We start from the raw sequence: 16,039 nt of genomic DNA, 5'->3' as shown, positions 1-16,039 counted from the left end.
TCATTCTCTTTTTGTTTTCTCGCTACGCTATGAACTAATTCCGTTGAGGACTATGGCGTATCGGGTTTAGGATTCGGTTATGGATATGATTTAACATATTGAAGTTCAATTTCCATTCTCTACTGCTTTGCTTAATTCAAATATGTTTTAATGCTTGATCAAGATTAGCTACATTGTTCATGATTTTGTACTTCAACTTGATGCTTGAGAAATATTAGGTTGTTAGTGTTTTGGTTTGAATTACTATATGATGCATGCCTAGGCTAGAGATAGTTAGGTTGTCATAGATTCGTGTGAATACTCTTGATATTAATGCATGTTTTTGTTAGGAATTGAGATCGAGATAAAATTTTCCTAATTTTGACATAGGTTGTTAGATGCTCGAGAGAGATTCAGCAATATTATTCTGTGAGTACGATTAGCAAAGAATAGTGATTTGATTATTGATTGTGCGTGAAATTCATGTATCCAAACCGTTGAATAAACCCATGAAGCCTTGGTCCTTAGCCTCTCTTTCTGCTTACAACTGTTATTTGAGTGTTTTGCTATTTATTTGCGTTAGAACTTGTCAATAATTTGTGACATCTTTCCATCTCTTCTTTAGTTCAATTCGTGCTGGTTGATTTGTTTGCTAATTAAGCTTTTTCCTCGTGGGATCGATATTCGTACTTAATTCACTATATTACTTGAGCAACACGTGTACTTGCGCGCGTAAAAATCGCACCTAAGTACCGGCGGGTTCAGTCTCGGTCACAGTATACAAGACTACGTGAGAGAAATTATTTAGAATCAATTGTGTAAAAACGACGTTGATTTATAGTTAATACAGTAAAAACCAATTGTTTCATAGTAAATGAATGGTAAAAACAAGCATATTTACAGTATACTTGTGTAAAAACGATGTTGATTTACAGTTAATACAGTAAAAACCAATTGTTTCATTTGTAAATGCATTGTAAATACAAACATATTTACAGTATGTTCGTGTAAATAAACTGAAAAAAATTATGGGATTATTTTGGAGGTTCTAAAATTCTGGGATTGAGAAAGGACACTGAAAAGGAAATCAATTTGAATGTAAAATGGCAGCCAAAAAAAGGATCAAGAAATATTCCGAAAATAAATAACAGATTTCCAATAAATGGAAAATATTATCTTATTGTTATTTATTGTTAATTTCCGAAATTAGAAAACAAATCAACTAGAAACAAGCGGTTGAAAGATTCAAAATCTGCTGGAAAATTCAAATTCTCACGTTAAAAACTTCCTAATCGGTTTAAAAATTTGATTCAATTTTTTTAAAAAAAAAAACTGCCCAATTTAAACACATGGCCGAAATCAACAAAGGAAAAAAAATGTAAAAATAAGCAGTTAATAGGATGCCACGTATGCAATTTAGCTATTTACAAAGAATTTACAAAATGTTGGCTAATTTACAATTCCTACAGTTTAGGCGGCTTACGTAGCTAATTTTTTTTTATAAATATAAATAGAATAATGCCAATTGTTCGGAGGAGTGTAGGTTTATTCAAAATCCCCTTAATCGGAATATTATTATTTTTCGGCCCCAAATCGGTATTGAAATCTGTTTTGGAACTATTCATGAAACATGGAATTCAGGTATGCTCACGGTTTATTTTTAGGGTGTATTTTAGTTCTATTTATAATTATTTATTGAGCAGTACAGGAATTAACGGGAATCAAGAGTTTCCAGTTTGATTTCGCCAGAATTCCGATACTGTTTTAGACCATAACATTCCGGGCCCTTTGGAGAAAAAAATATGTTAAGGTGCATAATTAATTCCAAACGCCCACCTTTTATAACATCTCACCTAATCTTGAATTATAAGAAGTAGAAGATCAGAAAATGAAAACAGAGACACAAAACACTTATTGTTGAAATCGAGCTCGTCAGTTCGCCAGCTCGCCACTTCGCCAGCTCGCCACTTCGTCAGCTCGCCAGTTCGCCCTTTCTCCTGACAAAGCGTGCCTTCCTTCTGACAAGCGTGCCTCGGAAGTCCTCACTCCTTGGAACTCATATCACATGGGAAAATGTGTTACATTTATTTGTCATCTAGTTTCTATGTCTTATTTTCTGTGTAACATTTATTACTTTCTATTTCCTAGATAGAATTATTACATGTATTTATTACACTCTCTCTTGTATCCACCATATGTATAAATAGGTGATACAAAGTTCATATCAAATATAAGAAATATTCAAAGTCTCGGAACACTCTCTCTCTTCTCCGATTCTCTCTTTCTTTCAACACTTATTCATCTTCCAAAATTAGAGAGAAAGTAAATCACAAGGTATTCATCATCAGAATAAAGAGAAAAACATATCATGACATTAGTACTTATGATATCGTGACAGTGATTTCACGATATCATAAGAAGACATTAGTACTTATGTAAATCACAAGGTATTCATCATCAGAATAAAGAGAAAAACCTTCAGGATCTTGCGATACAAAACTATCTTCTTGCGGACAAAAAGAAGCCTTCGGCGGAAATGGCAGATCTTCATCCTCAGATTCAAGCATTTCAATGACTCTTCCCATCGATGGCCGATCGCCGGGATTCAGCTGTATGCACCATAAAGCCACTTTAATAATCTTCTTAATCATCTCCAAATCCTCTTCAGATATATCATCCTCCGTTGGTACCGCGTTCTTTCCTCTACTCAATTGCTCATACACCCAAGAAGGATAGTATACTTGGCTTGAATTCTCGGCAATTGTATTTAAATTCTTCCTCTGACTCGCCATTTCCATCACCAACATACCGAAGCTGTAAACATCGGCTTTGTAAGACACTCCCCCGATATTTTTGTAAAACAGTTCGGGAGCTATGTATCCTAATGTTCCTCTCGCGGCGGTCAAAGAGACAAAGTTGTTCTCCACAGGGCATAGTCTCGCCAACCCGAAATCGGAAACCTTTGGAGTGAAATCCTCATCGAGAAGGATGTTGTGAGGTTTGATATCGAAATGCAAGATCTGCATGCAACACCCTCGGTGTAGATATTCGATACCGCGAGCCACTCCCAGCGAGATCTCAAATAACTCCGTGCAAGTTAATGATCTTTTGTTTCTGGGTTTAGAGAAAATATAGCTATCGAGCGAGCCGTTAGGCATGAAGTCGTAGACTAAAGCGTGGTTTGAGCCCTCGATGCAGTAACCGACGAGCCGCACAACATTGACGTGATGAATCCTTCCGATTGTTGTAACTTCGTTGATGAAATCTTGTCCCTTGGTTTTGGTTGACTTGCTGAGAATCTTGATGGCCACAAGACGGTGACTGCGAAGCTTTCCTTTGAAAACCGAGCCATAGCCTCCTTGTCCCAGTTTGGTCTTGAAATTCAGAGTCATCTTCTTGATATCGGAGTAGGAATATCTTATGGGCACGAGGTTGTTTTGGCTTCCGAGGAACTCTTCGATGGAGTTGTACATCGATAGATGTCGCCGACGCCATTTGTATACCAAAAATGCGATCACAACTGGAGTTCCACATCCGAATTCAATAACAGGTAGCATAAAGGATAATCTGCATTATTTGACGATGTATTAAGCCAATTTTAGAGCATTCGACGATACAAGAAATAATTAATGATCTACTTACATTTTATATCCGCCGATGAGTTCAATAGAAAGGAATATAAGAATAGAAATGACCGGAGGGAAGGTAAGAGCTATGATGTGCTCTACTACATTGGCAACTGTGAAAGATAGAAAGGGAAAAGTATCACTGTTAGATCGAAAAATTAAAGTAGAGCATATTTTATTTGACTTTTCAAGATAAACACAGGATTTCATTTAAAAGACAAGTACTTACTAACATCGAAAATTTGACTAACGAGATCTGCGTGATACAAGAAACACGAATGTCACGCCGTTAAGTAAAAGAGAATAGTGTAAGGCGAAATGGAATTAATTTAACGAGAATATCTTACACATTGAAGGACTACATCAAATCTTGTTGGAGTCTCCAGTGTTGCAGCCACGCAGAACCTAGGTAAGCTCAAAGCCAAGCACAATCTGTTTGCGAAAATCCGAAGCGTTCTTGTCGATCAACCAATCAGATGACAGCAGAGCTTTCTGCTCTGTACTGCATTGCATTTCCATATCCGAAGCTCTCATTGATTTGGCATCAACCAAATAAAAATAAGAGTTACTAGAATCATGGTGTTTGCAATAAGAAGCGAATTCTATATAAAGAGAGGAATTCACTCTTGTTTCGCATTTTAAAACCATCACACTCGCTGCGATGTAGTTGCTGGTCCAATCAGACGGGTAACGAGGGAAAGAAGAACAGTTATCTTTCTGATAATCAGCATCCACTATTCTGTAATTTATGGCCTGCACATAGTGTCTTATACTTCCAATGTACAACGCAGTAGAGATCATGTTATTCTCACAAGAGGATGAGTTATGTTTGCGAAGCTTCCGCAAGAAGAAGACGGACATCGTTGGCCATGGAACGGTGCACTGGTTGTTGCGAGCGTCGATAGTCGACAAAAAAACATGATCAACCATAACAGTGTTTTCATTCTTAAGCTTTCCTGTTTTTTTTCTTCTTCTTCTTCTTCTAAATAAGGTATATGCGGACCAAGTATCAACTTGTGGTCAATAACTTGTGGTTTTCAAATATAGAGATATTATGATATCTTTTAGTTTGAAAAGATTGTTATTATCAATCCGTTTTCACTATGTAGGTATTGAGTTTTGGGGTCGATATATTGAAAAACTAGTTTTGACTAGTTGACGTTTTTATTGAGACAAAAATTAGTTACTAATAATAATAAATTGGCGACTTAAAGTTTTCGAGCTACAAATTATGAAAGGCAGTGATTTTTAGTCACACTCCCTTCCAATACGAGGTTGTAGGTTCAAACTCACTTTGTCGGAATTGACCAGTCAAACAAACGAAATGTTAAATGATAAATGTAATTACTTAGACTGATAATGTATAAATATTTGAGAAAATAGACTCAGTAATGTAAGAGTTGTTAAGGATATTGACTTTGAATATTTCAAAGTCATCTCACCATGTGCAACTTATTTTGCAACTTAGTTGCGTTGACACAAAACCAGTTATCATGAGTTGGTCGTACAAGCTCTTGGCGTTCTTGGTATTGTTCATCTTCGAAGTTGTAGCCGGTGAAAACAAGTGCAAAGGATCAAGATGCGGTGAAAATGGTCCGCCGATCCGATTTCCCTTCGGAATCAAGGGAAGTAATGATCGCTGCGGATTCCCGGGATTCGAGCTGTCCTGCAACGGCACTCACACGGTTATCGAGCTTCCACAGTCGGTTAACTTTTTTGTAAGCAAAATTAATTACAAGTCTAGAGAGATCGATGTTTACGACCCCAACAACTGTCTAGAGGGCCAACTTCTAAAAATCCACGGATTCTCGAACTCGCCATTTTATTATGTAAATCGTAAAACACGAGACTATAGTTTTTTCAATTGTTCATCAACATCAGAGGATTCCGGTTATAAATATTGTCTTTCTGGCCCGGGCTACCAAATTCTTGGCGTTCGATCCGATGGAGTGATTTACTATTTGCCCCTAAATTGTACAAGGATGTATAACACACCTATGCCTACGACTACGTACTATGATATATCAAGCTATAATGACAAAAACAATCTTCGTTTAAATTGGCTTGAACCAACCTGTGGTCATTGTGAAGCCAACAGAAGGATTTGTTTACTGAAGGGCAATTCCACCAAAGTACAGACCCACTGTTATATCCCTAATAAAGTGAAAGGTAAGACTACTTTCCCATATTACAATCTAATACTCTGCTTTTGATTTTTATGTTATTACAAGCATGCCTATTGTGTTTGTCTTTACAAAGATATCTATAATTAGTTAATTTTTCTTTTATGTGCTATGCAAAGAAAAAAAAAATCTTAATTATATGAGAAAAGAAAAAAATATATTTATTGTTGTGTCTACAAATTTGACAGCTTGGGAGGCTATCGTTGCAGCTATCGGCGTTGCTACTCTCTTAGCAGTGCTAGTTGTAGCATTTCGGGTTTATAACTCTGACAGAAATGCAAGAGAGATTCAACGCAAAATGGAGAGATTTCTGAATGACTACGAAGGTCAAAAGCCCAGCAGATATTCATACAATGATATTAAGCTGATCACAGAGCAGTTCAAGGAAAAGCTCGGCGAAGGAGCATATGGAACGGTGTTTAAAGGAAAACTCTCGGATTCCTTTTTCGTGGCCGTGAAAGTGCTAAACACCTCTAAAGGCGACGGTGAAGAGTTCATAAACGAAGTGGGTACGATCGGTCAAATCCACCATGTCAATGTGGTTCGCTTGGTCGGATTTTGTGCCGATGGATCTAGAAGAGCTCTCGTGTACGAGTTCTTGCCCAACGGCTCGCTCCAACACTTCATATCTTCTCCGGACGCCGAACGCTTTCTCGGCTGGAAAAAACTCCAAGACATTTCAATGGGAATCGCAAAAGGGGTCGAGTATCTCCACCAAGGTTGCGACCAACGAATCCTTCACTTCGACATCAAGCCTCACAATGTACTTCTCGACCAAAACTTCACTCCAAAAATCTCCGATTTCGGTCTCGCAAAGCTTTGCTCCAAGGATCAGAGTCTGGTGTCGATGAGCACGGCTCGAGGGACGATGGGCTACATCGCTCCCGAGGTTTTCTCGAGAAACTTTGGGAACGTTTCGTACAAATCTGATATTTACAGTTTTGGAATGGTGTTGCTCGAGATGGTCGGAGGAAGGAGGACCAGCGACGAGAACGACAAGACTCAGATTTACTATCCGGAATGGATCTACAATCTTCTAGAAGAAGGAGACGATTTTCGTATCGGCATTGGAGAAGAGGAAGATTGTGCGATCGCGAAGAGATTGGCGATCGTGGGGCTGTGGTGCATTCAATGGGACCCGGCAAACCGTCCTTCCATGAAAACTGTGGTTCATATGCTTCAAGGAGGAGATGCCTTGTTGAGCACGCCACCCAACCCTTTCGTTGCTGCCGGTTCAACAAAAAATACCGTTGACAACAAGCCTAAAAGGCGAATCATGAATTTAGAATTAGAAGCCATTGCTGAATTAGAATAATTAGTTTGTTTTATGTGCAAATGATCTGTAATGGTTTAATCTAGTTTTTGTGAAATTTAATATCCTTGTATATTGTGAAACAATGGGACAGGTTGACTAACTCAAACAGAGTTAGCTTGGTTATTCAGCTTGGAGTTCCAAGAATTTCCTTTTAGCTTCCCTATATGTTTTTGGGCTCCAAAGTCCGAACTATTTCTCAAAAGTCAACATTACTGTTATGTTATTTATGTCGATCTGAATCGTTTAGAAAAACCAACCTGAATAACCAATCGTTCATTGAAACCAAAGGTTAACGAGCACAAACCAAAGGGTTACAAATTTTTTTTCGTTCTAAATACCATGGATTAAAGCGTTCATCAAAGGTTAACGAGCACAAACCTTCTGTTGCCTTTAGAACTATGATGTTTCCACTGGGCATCGAAACCATAAGGATGATGGGATTGAATTAATGATGGTTGTTGCAATAAGGATCTGTATAACCATAGGAATTCACTCTTTTTTTGTTTTTTTTTTTGTTTTTTTTTTTTGCGTTTTATACCATCACAGTACTTGTCGTTGAGAGAGATTTCAAATGCCGATAGTCCTGCTAGATGCTGAAGTAACCGATAAACAATTTTGATCGTGTAATTATTGTAATTTATTGCCTCGACATTGAATCTAATGGTACCAGAGTAAAACAATATAGGTCAATATTCTCGCAAGAAAGCTCGTACATTGGATCGCTATGATGTTTTTGGTTGCTTTTGAGTCGCAGAAGATAGGTTATGCTGACAATGCTTCCACATGAAGAAGACGAACAACTTCGGAAGGTATAATAGCTGTTAATATTTTATTTTAATTAAAACCTAATGTATTCAACTAAAAATACTAAATCATAAATATCCAAACGTTGATTATTTTTTTTTCTTCACAAAATTTTTTAAGGTCGTTTGTCATCGGTGTTGTTTTTTTATCTTGTCGTTTGTCCTAACTGTCGTTTTTAATTTGTTGTTTGCCATTGATGTCGTTTCAGTTTTAATTGTTTTCCTTTGGTGTCGTTTATCTATGATGTCGTTTTTCTTTGCTGTTGAAGTTATTTTTTTGTCGTCGTCGTTTTTTGTCTTGTTGTTTGTCGCTTATGCGATTTCCATTTGTCGTTTGCCTTTGATGTCGTTTTTCTTTTCCTTTGATGCTTATCGTGATATCGTTTTTCCTTTGATTTTGATGTCGTTTGTAACTTGTCGTTTGTCGTTTTTGCATCAAATGATGTTTTAAATTGTCGTTTGCTTTTATATTTATTTTTCATTGAGTTGTCGTTTCTTATTATTTCAGATTTTAGTCAACTAATATATACTGGAAAACTTGTCTATTTTTTTTTTTGTTTTCCTCGGCGGCCTGAGAAAATATTATCAGCCTCCGGAGAACGGGAACACCGGTGTTCTTTCGGAACGATTTCCTCTCTGAATCGTCAATGCAAGTGATGAGCAACACGAAAACGGAATTGTCAATCTATACTGGACATGAACCAAACGATCTCTTCTGAACTTTTTGTCTCACCGGTCAAAGTTTCTTGTGTTCCACACAGGAAGCTCCGAAGAGCTACGACGAGGTATTCGAATCAATCTTCCTGTGCATCAAAAATTTGCGGATAGGAGTCTCAGATCTCGATGCAACCTAATCAGGTGGAAGAAGAAGAGGACATAATGGCTCTTAGGATGACAATTCAGCGTCACACTAACAGCAAATCTAGTAAGAGTAAAGGGGCTCGATGACTTTTGATAGTCTTACTTCTCAAATGAATGCAAGCAAATGTATTCCATCAAGTATGTCCTGCTTTAATTATTTATCTAACCTCATAATCGCCATTATTTCTTTTCACATTGTTGAATAAAGAAATTTATATAAAATGTATTTTCAGGGAAATTAGATTCTGGGACATTGGACAGAGCATTCCCAGCTCCGCGTGAAGGTTCTTGCTTTCTTGGTATCATCGAAAATTCCGTGCCCATTGAATGGTTCCAAGATCTCTTGACTAGAGATGCAGTAGAATCGATTTGTCTTCTTTATGGCTTCTTGTTCGTTCAGGTTCTTGGTGAAAACAAATGCAAAGAATCAAGATGCTGTGAAAATGGTCCGCCGATCCGATTCTCCTTCGGACTCGCGGTTCTTGTTCGAGCTGTCTTGCAACGGGAATCATACGGTTAACATATTGTATCCAGAGTCGGTAATATTCTTTGTAACCAAAATTAATTACAAGTCTAGACAGATCGATGTTTACGACCCCAATAATTGTCTAGTGAGCCTAGTTTTGAAAAACCACGGATTCTCAAACTCGCCATTTTATTATGTAAATCATAAAGTAGACAGCTCAAGTTTTTTCAAATGTTCCACAAAATCAGAGAATGGTGTTTTTAATTACCGTTGTATATCTTGTGCTGGCCGGGCTACCAAATTTTTGCCGTTTCATCGAATTCAAATATTGAATACTTGCCTTTAACGGGAGGAGCAGTTGTTGACCAGATCATTTACTGGCTGGTTTTTTAAAAACCACTTACACAAATCTCGCACAAAATTAAATAATATTAAGAAGATGAGAGGAAAAGAACAAAAACAGAGACACAACACACCAATTCATCTTCCAATTTAAGGAGAAAGAGAGGAAAAACACAGAGATAGATATCATACAATATCCATCTTCGGAATAGAAGGAAAAAAACACATCATACATCAATATTTCTTATAATGCAAGAGTGGTTTTATCACTTGATGATGGACTGTCGAGATCTCGCACTACAAAATTATCTTGTTGCGGACAATAAGAAGGCTTCGGCGGAAACGGAAGGTCATCATTCTCTGATTCAAGCATTTCTATGACTCTTCCCATCGAAGGACGATCGCTAGGATTCAGCTGTATGCACCATAAAACCACTGTAATCATCTTCTTTATCCTGTCCGAGTCCTCTTCAGATATATCATGATCCATAGGCACTGCGTTCTTTCCTCTGCTCAATTGCTCATACACCCAAGAAGGATAATATATTTGGCTTGAATTCTCGGCAATCGCATTCACATTCTTCCTCTGACTCGCCATCTCCATCAACAACATACCGAAGCTATACACATCGGCTTTATAAGAAACTCCACCGATGTTTTTGTAAAACAGTTCGGGTGCTATGTACCCTAACGTTCCTCTCACGGCCGTCATAGACACAAAGTTGTTCTCCAAAGGGCATAATCTCGCCAACCCGAAATCAGAAACCTTTGGAGTGAAATCCTCGTCGAGAAGGATGTTGTGAGGTTTGATATCGAAATGCAAGATCTGCATGCAACACCCTCGGTGTAGATATTCGATACCACGAGCCACTCCCAGCGATATCTTATATAACTCCGTGCGAGTCAAAGATCTTTCATTTCCGGGTTTAGAGAAAATATAGCTATCTAGAGAGCCGTTAGGCATGAAGTCGTAGACTAAAGCGTGGTTTGAGCCTTCGATGCAGTAACCGATGAGGCGTACGACATTGACGTGATGAATCCTTCCGATCGTGGCAACTTCGTTGATAAAATCTCGTCCGTTGGTTTTGGATGACTTGCTGAGAATCTTGACAGCTACGAGACGGTGGCTGCGGAGCTTTCCTTTGAATACTGAGCCATAGCCTCCTTGTCCCAGTTTGGTCTTGAAATTTTGAGTCATCTTCTTGATGTCGGAGTAGGAGTATCTTATGGGCACGAGGTTGTTGTTGCCTCCAAGGAACTCTTCGATGGAGTTATATACTGATAGGTGTCGCCGGCGCCATTTGTAGACCAGAAACGCGATCACAATTGGAGTTCCACATAGGAATTTTAGGATACAAAGTGCTACTGCATCATTAAAAAGGTAAAAGTATTATTTTACAATATAATGAAAATTTTAGATGATTGGATGACTCAATACATAATTAGTATTAGTAATGCAGTTTTCCCGAATTTACCTATGAAGAGTACAACGTCCACGGAAACTGTAAGAATGTAAAATGACAGAGGAAGCGTATTAGATTACTTAATATATCAATGAAGAGGAGTACGCTAAGAAAATTATAACGCAAGAAACAGTACTTACGAAATCCAACGGTAATCTGACTGAGTAAATCTGCGTTAGATCAGACATGATCATCAGACTGGTAACTAAGAGATTAGAAGAAAATGTTTGCGTATGTATGTTAAATTTAAATTTGAATTCAAGAAAACAAGATTATCTTACTTAAGAAATAACTGCATTCAATGGCATTAGATTCTTTGATGTAGCAGCCTATCGGAACCCATGAAAGCTCAAAGCCAAGAGAAAGCTGAGTGCGAATATCCAAAGCATTCTTATTGGTCAATACATTAGGAGATAACAGAGCCTTTTGCTCAATCTCGCACGAGATCGACAAATCCGAAGCTTGTAGTAACTCGCCATCAACAATATAATAGTAACAAGCCCTATACCCCGCGCGTTGCTGCGGAAAAACGTGCGGGGATGCTTTATGTATTTTTGCAATAATTAATATATAGTAAAAAATATCAACAAAATATACAAAACAATGATATAACATAATATGTTTAAGTTATATTTAGATTACATCCATGAGCATTTAATTAATAGATATAATCTGAGTAAAACAAAAGCGGTTTGTATTACGCAATATAAATGCTAAAACTCTGTTTAAGTAACATTTTTAGGAATAATATATATTATGTGTATATTCAGACCAAATTTATTTATATATGAGATAATATAACTGCATATTTACATATTTATAGAATTTGGTAATGAGTATATAATTCATACAATTGTGATGAACTTGTATGTGCAACATTGCAAACATATATATATATATATATATATATATATATATATATATATATATATATATATATATATATATATATATATTTACTTTGTATGTACTTAAAATTACAATCATACAAATAAATAAATTCTAATAACTAAAATTTTAAATATAATTACTCTCCGTCTCTCTCTCTCTCTCTATTATAATATATTAATAATTTAATAATTTCGAAGCCCATTTAAACACAATTCTCATGACGTAAGCCCAAACCTGCTCACATCATAAATAATAAATTGATAAAATAATAAATTTTGAAAATGTAATTTTGTATGCTTAAGAAAATCAAAGTTTATCCATTCGAAAAAATAATAAATTGTTGTCGCAGTTTTTCGGACAACGATTTAGGAGTCGCAGACGGTTAGACCCAAGGCCGGACCAAGTGGTCTCGTCTCGACTCGAGCGTGTCGGGCTTGGTATCCCAAGCCGTCCCTTAGCTGTAGATGACCTCTATTTCGTCCAAGCACCTGAAACGTGAACAGAAAAGTGTGAACTACAAAGGGGAAACAGAGGGGTTGCCTCTGTTTACCTCTCCGACGCTCAACATTAGTAGGATTGAGGTGGTTTGTAGAGGGTTTAGTGTTTAGAGGTCGAAACTTGAGAGAAACGAGCGAGGTACGAGTTCGACAGCGTTTCAGTACTCAAATTCGGATTACCTGGACTAGAGAATGGACTCCTCTATTTATAGGCGACCAAGGGACGTGTTGAGGGTCCCTTGGCCGAGTGAGACTGAGCCGGCCATCGGCCGAGTGAGATGATGGCCGCCGAGGGAGATTCACTCGGCCAATGGCCGAGTGAGGCTGAGCCGGCCATCGGCCGAGTGAGGCTGGGCCGGCCGATGGCCGAGTGAGATGATGGCCGTCGAGGGAGATTCACTCGGCCAATAGCCGAGTGAAGGAATGGACGCCGGGTGAGCTTTACTCGGCCATTGGCCGAGTGAAGAGTCTGGGCCGAGAGAAGACTCACTCGGCGGTTGACCGAGTGAGCTGTTGGGCCGGCAGGGGTCTTCATTCGGCCTTCGGCCGATCGAGCGCGCTGGGCCGCCTGGGGCCTCACTCGGCCATTGGCCGAGTGAGCATGGTGGGCCGGCTGGAGACTTCATTCGGCCCTCGGCTGGGCGAACACGCTGGGACGTCTGAGGCCTCATTCGGCCATGGGCCGAGTGAGCATGGTGGATCTCGTTCGGCCATTGGCCGAGTGAACATATGGAGAAGTTCACTCGGCCATTGGCCGAGTGATGGGCTTGGGCCGAGAGAAGGCTCACTCGGCCATCGGCCGAGTGAGTTGATGGGCCGGCCGAGTGTGGGCTGGAAGTAGGGTTTCACTCGGCCAATGGCCGAGTGAGCTTGCCCGGCCGCCCGAAATGTCGATCGAGCCGTCGGACCTCGTCGGGCCGATAACATAAATCATAAATTTTTCACCACTTAAATTAAAAATAAACATATTATATTGTATGAAAATGATTATTTAGAGCACCAATTAAATATTTAATATAAATTTTACAACTCTTTTACACTATAACAAACATAGCAGATATATACAAATTGATAATAGATATATAATATGATATTTATAATGAACTGTATTTATGTAAAATATGAGAATTAATTTATTCCTTGTTATAGTTAATTTGAAAGTGTTTAAAATAATTAATAAAAATATATCATTTTTCAAAAACTAAGTTAATATATTCCTTCTTTAATATTTTATGCACTGAATTTTAATATAGAAATAATTATTTCTCTATCCGTTCATATCTCCATTCCCATTTATATTTAGACATAATTAGCTTTAGGTTCAAAATCTTCTGATTATATTCGGTCCAGGTCCAAAATATCAGTCCATTCCTGAAACTAAAAAAAATGACAGCTTCCTTTTAGTTGTTAGATAAAACGACAATCCTCACCATCTTACAATTTATATTTATAACCGTTCGATAAAAACTATCCTACGGCACACAAATGTCTGAGATTTAAGAGTGCAAACAAAGTAACAAACACAATTGACCCAACCTAAATCGTTTATTTCTATCTCTCTTCCTCTTTACTCAAAAAAAAAAAAAAAAAAAAAACTCTGCCTTTTTCTCCGTAGTCTCTCTCTCTATCTCTTCTCTCTCTCTCTCTCTCACCGATTGTTGGGTTTAATTAATGTCGATATTCAATATCTTACAATTTCTTAGTTTTTCAACTATATTAATGCTATAAATATTTGATTTGTTTCTATTCAAAAGAAAGTATGTAATTTATTATTTTTTTTTCAATCTTGATCAGTTAGGGATCTCTCTCTCTCTCATCCGAGTTCACTTTTCATTCAGTAGTTGTTTTTTTTTTTGGTTTATCATTCAGATTCATAATTCTTTCCCCTATTACATTAAAATGAGAGTTTTGGGAAAGAAAAAGAACATGAAACTTTATTTTAAAAAAATCGCCAGGATATCTTAGTTGTATTATTATTTATTTGTATATGATATAGTTCTAAATATTTTCTATCTGGGAGTGGACAATAAGAATATGCCATTTCTAAATACTTTATCAGAGTTAACAAATAACTATATTGGTTGTATGATTGTATATTGACAATAGTTTTTATATTTGCATAAATAATCAGGAGAGATGTGATGGTATTGAGACATCTTTAAAGAGATAAGATTAGAACGTTCTTTTGTTTTCTTTCACTCCTTTTCTATCCTTCACATCAAATTTCTTTTATTGATTTTGGCTATGTCAAAGCCATGCTGCAAATACTTTTGTGTTTGAATCGTTCCTGTTTTTGAACTAAACAACCGGGAAAAAAAAAAGAATCGTTAATTGTGTTCACATATATGAAGAACAGAGGAAGATGAAATATGAAGAACAGAGGAAGATGAAAGATGCTGGTGTGTAACGGTTATTAGTTTTTTTTTATTCATTGAAGGTGATGTATTGTTAAACCTATACTATGTATATATAGGACTTTATCGAACTCAATTCATCATTTTGCGATTGTTCTGGAGATCTCGAGTATACATGATCTCAATGGACTCATCAAACCTCTCGAGACTATTCTGGAAATCTCGAGAGTCGGGAGATCAAAGAGCATCTATTTGTAGTTTTTATTTATTTATTTAATTTTGCAATGTTTAAAGGGTTTAACTTTTAAACTTCAGTGTAAATAAGCTCGGTCACTGTAGACAATTGTCATCTGGAATATTCTTTGACTGACGTGTAATTTTGAAAGTTTTAAAATGTTTTTTAATTTTTGTTTGTTTACAGTGGCAATTTTGTAATTATGATATCATTAAAGGGTATTTTCGTAATTTTAGAAGATGGCGTAACAGGAATTTGTGACTGGGTGAACAGTAAATATGCGTTCTTCTTTATATATATATAATAATATGTATCACTAGTATTTCTGCAAGATGCTACTATCTCTGTATAAAGAGAGGAATTCATTCGCTTTTTGCATTTCAAAAACACCACAGTCACTGCGATTTCGACTGTGTCCCAAAACGTCATATAAGACACATTCTTACGCCATGGGAAGTTTAAGTAGTCGCTGGTCCAATCGGAGGGGTAGCGAGGGAAAGATGAGCAATTATCTTTCTGATAATCCGCGGCCACGATTCGGATCGTGTAATTGTTGTAATTGATTGCCTCAACGTAGTGTCTTACGGTACCCAAGTAAAGCACAGTAGAGTTGTTCTCGCAGGAAAGCTCGTACCGTGGATCGCCACAGATTTTGGGTTCGCTTTTGAGTCGGAGAGGATGAGATATGTTGGTAATGCTTCCGCAAGAAGAAGGAGAACAACGTTGGCCGAAGAAGAGCAGCGGTACATGGAAGCTTGTTGCGAGGGACATGAGTAGAGATAAAAGCAGAACCAATAACAGTGGTTTTACTCCGGTTTCCATTGATAGATTTTCCATGTGTTTCTGCTACTAAGACGACTTCCAGCGATGTATTACCTAAAAGTCGCTTTGGGGCATGCGTTTTTTATTTTTTCGTTTATTAATTTTGGAAATAATAATTAGCAGAGATGCGGTGTATGCTGTGATAAGGACATGGGAAAGATATTTAATTAGCCAGCTTGATAATTGACAATTAGACCTTGAT

General features: G+C 37.4%; 2 protein-coding genes and 2 pseudogenes across 3 annotated transcripts; 1 reads left to right on the top strand and 3 right to left on the bottom strand.

Annotated features, from left to right (window-relative positions):
* Window positions 1-2,390: 2,390 nt before the first annotated feature.
* On the bottom strand, window positions 2,391-3,467 carry LOC149380307 (rust resistance kinase Lr10 pseudogene; annotated as a pseudogene).
* Window positions 3,468-4,010: 543 nt separating this feature from the next.
* LOC149380306 (uncharacterized) lies at window positions 4,011-4,466 on the bottom strand. The gene has a single exon (XM_089604124.1). The coding sequence runs from the start codon at window positions 4,464-4,466 to the stop codon at window positions 4,011-4,013; it is 456 nt and encodes a 151-aa protein (XP_089460250.1).
* Window positions 4,467-5,098: 632 nt separating this feature from the next.
* On the top strand, window positions 5,099-7,385 carry LOC149380305 (rust resistance kinase Lr10 pseudogene; annotated as a pseudogene). The gene is made up of 2 exons (XR_016294250.1): window positions 5,099-5,774; window positions 5,977-7,385. The product of XR_016294250.1 is annotated as a rust resistance kinase Lr10 pseudogene (transcript).
* A 2,312-nt stretch (window positions 7,386-9,697) lies between these two features.
* Window positions 9,698-15,837, bottom strand: LOC149380304 (rust resistance kinase Lr10-like). Its single transcript, XM_089604122.1, has 5 exons — window positions 15,339-15,837; window positions 11,368-11,553; window positions 11,225-11,243; window positions 11,098-11,144; window positions 9,698-10,937 (listed from the first exon to the last, which is right to left on the bottom strand). The coding sequence occupies exons 1-5, from the start codon at window positions 15,835-15,837 to the stop codon at window positions 9,820-9,822; spliced, it is 1,869 nt and encodes a 622-aa protein (XP_089460248.1). The 3' UTR covers window positions 9,698-9,819.
* Window positions 15,838-16,039: the final 202 nt, after the last annotated feature.

The sequence above is a fragment of the Urtica dioica genome, chromosome 12, assembly GCF_054948205.1.
Source record: "Urtica dioica subsp. dioica isolate 48M chromosome 12, U.dioica_male_clone48M_v1_H2, whole genome shotgun sequence".
In the NCBI taxonomy this organism is placed as follows: Eukaryota; Viridiplantae; Streptophyta; class Magnoliopsida; order Rosales; family Urticaceae; genus Urtica; species Urtica dioica.
This window is presented reverse-complemented; position numbering and strand designations above follow the sequence as displayed.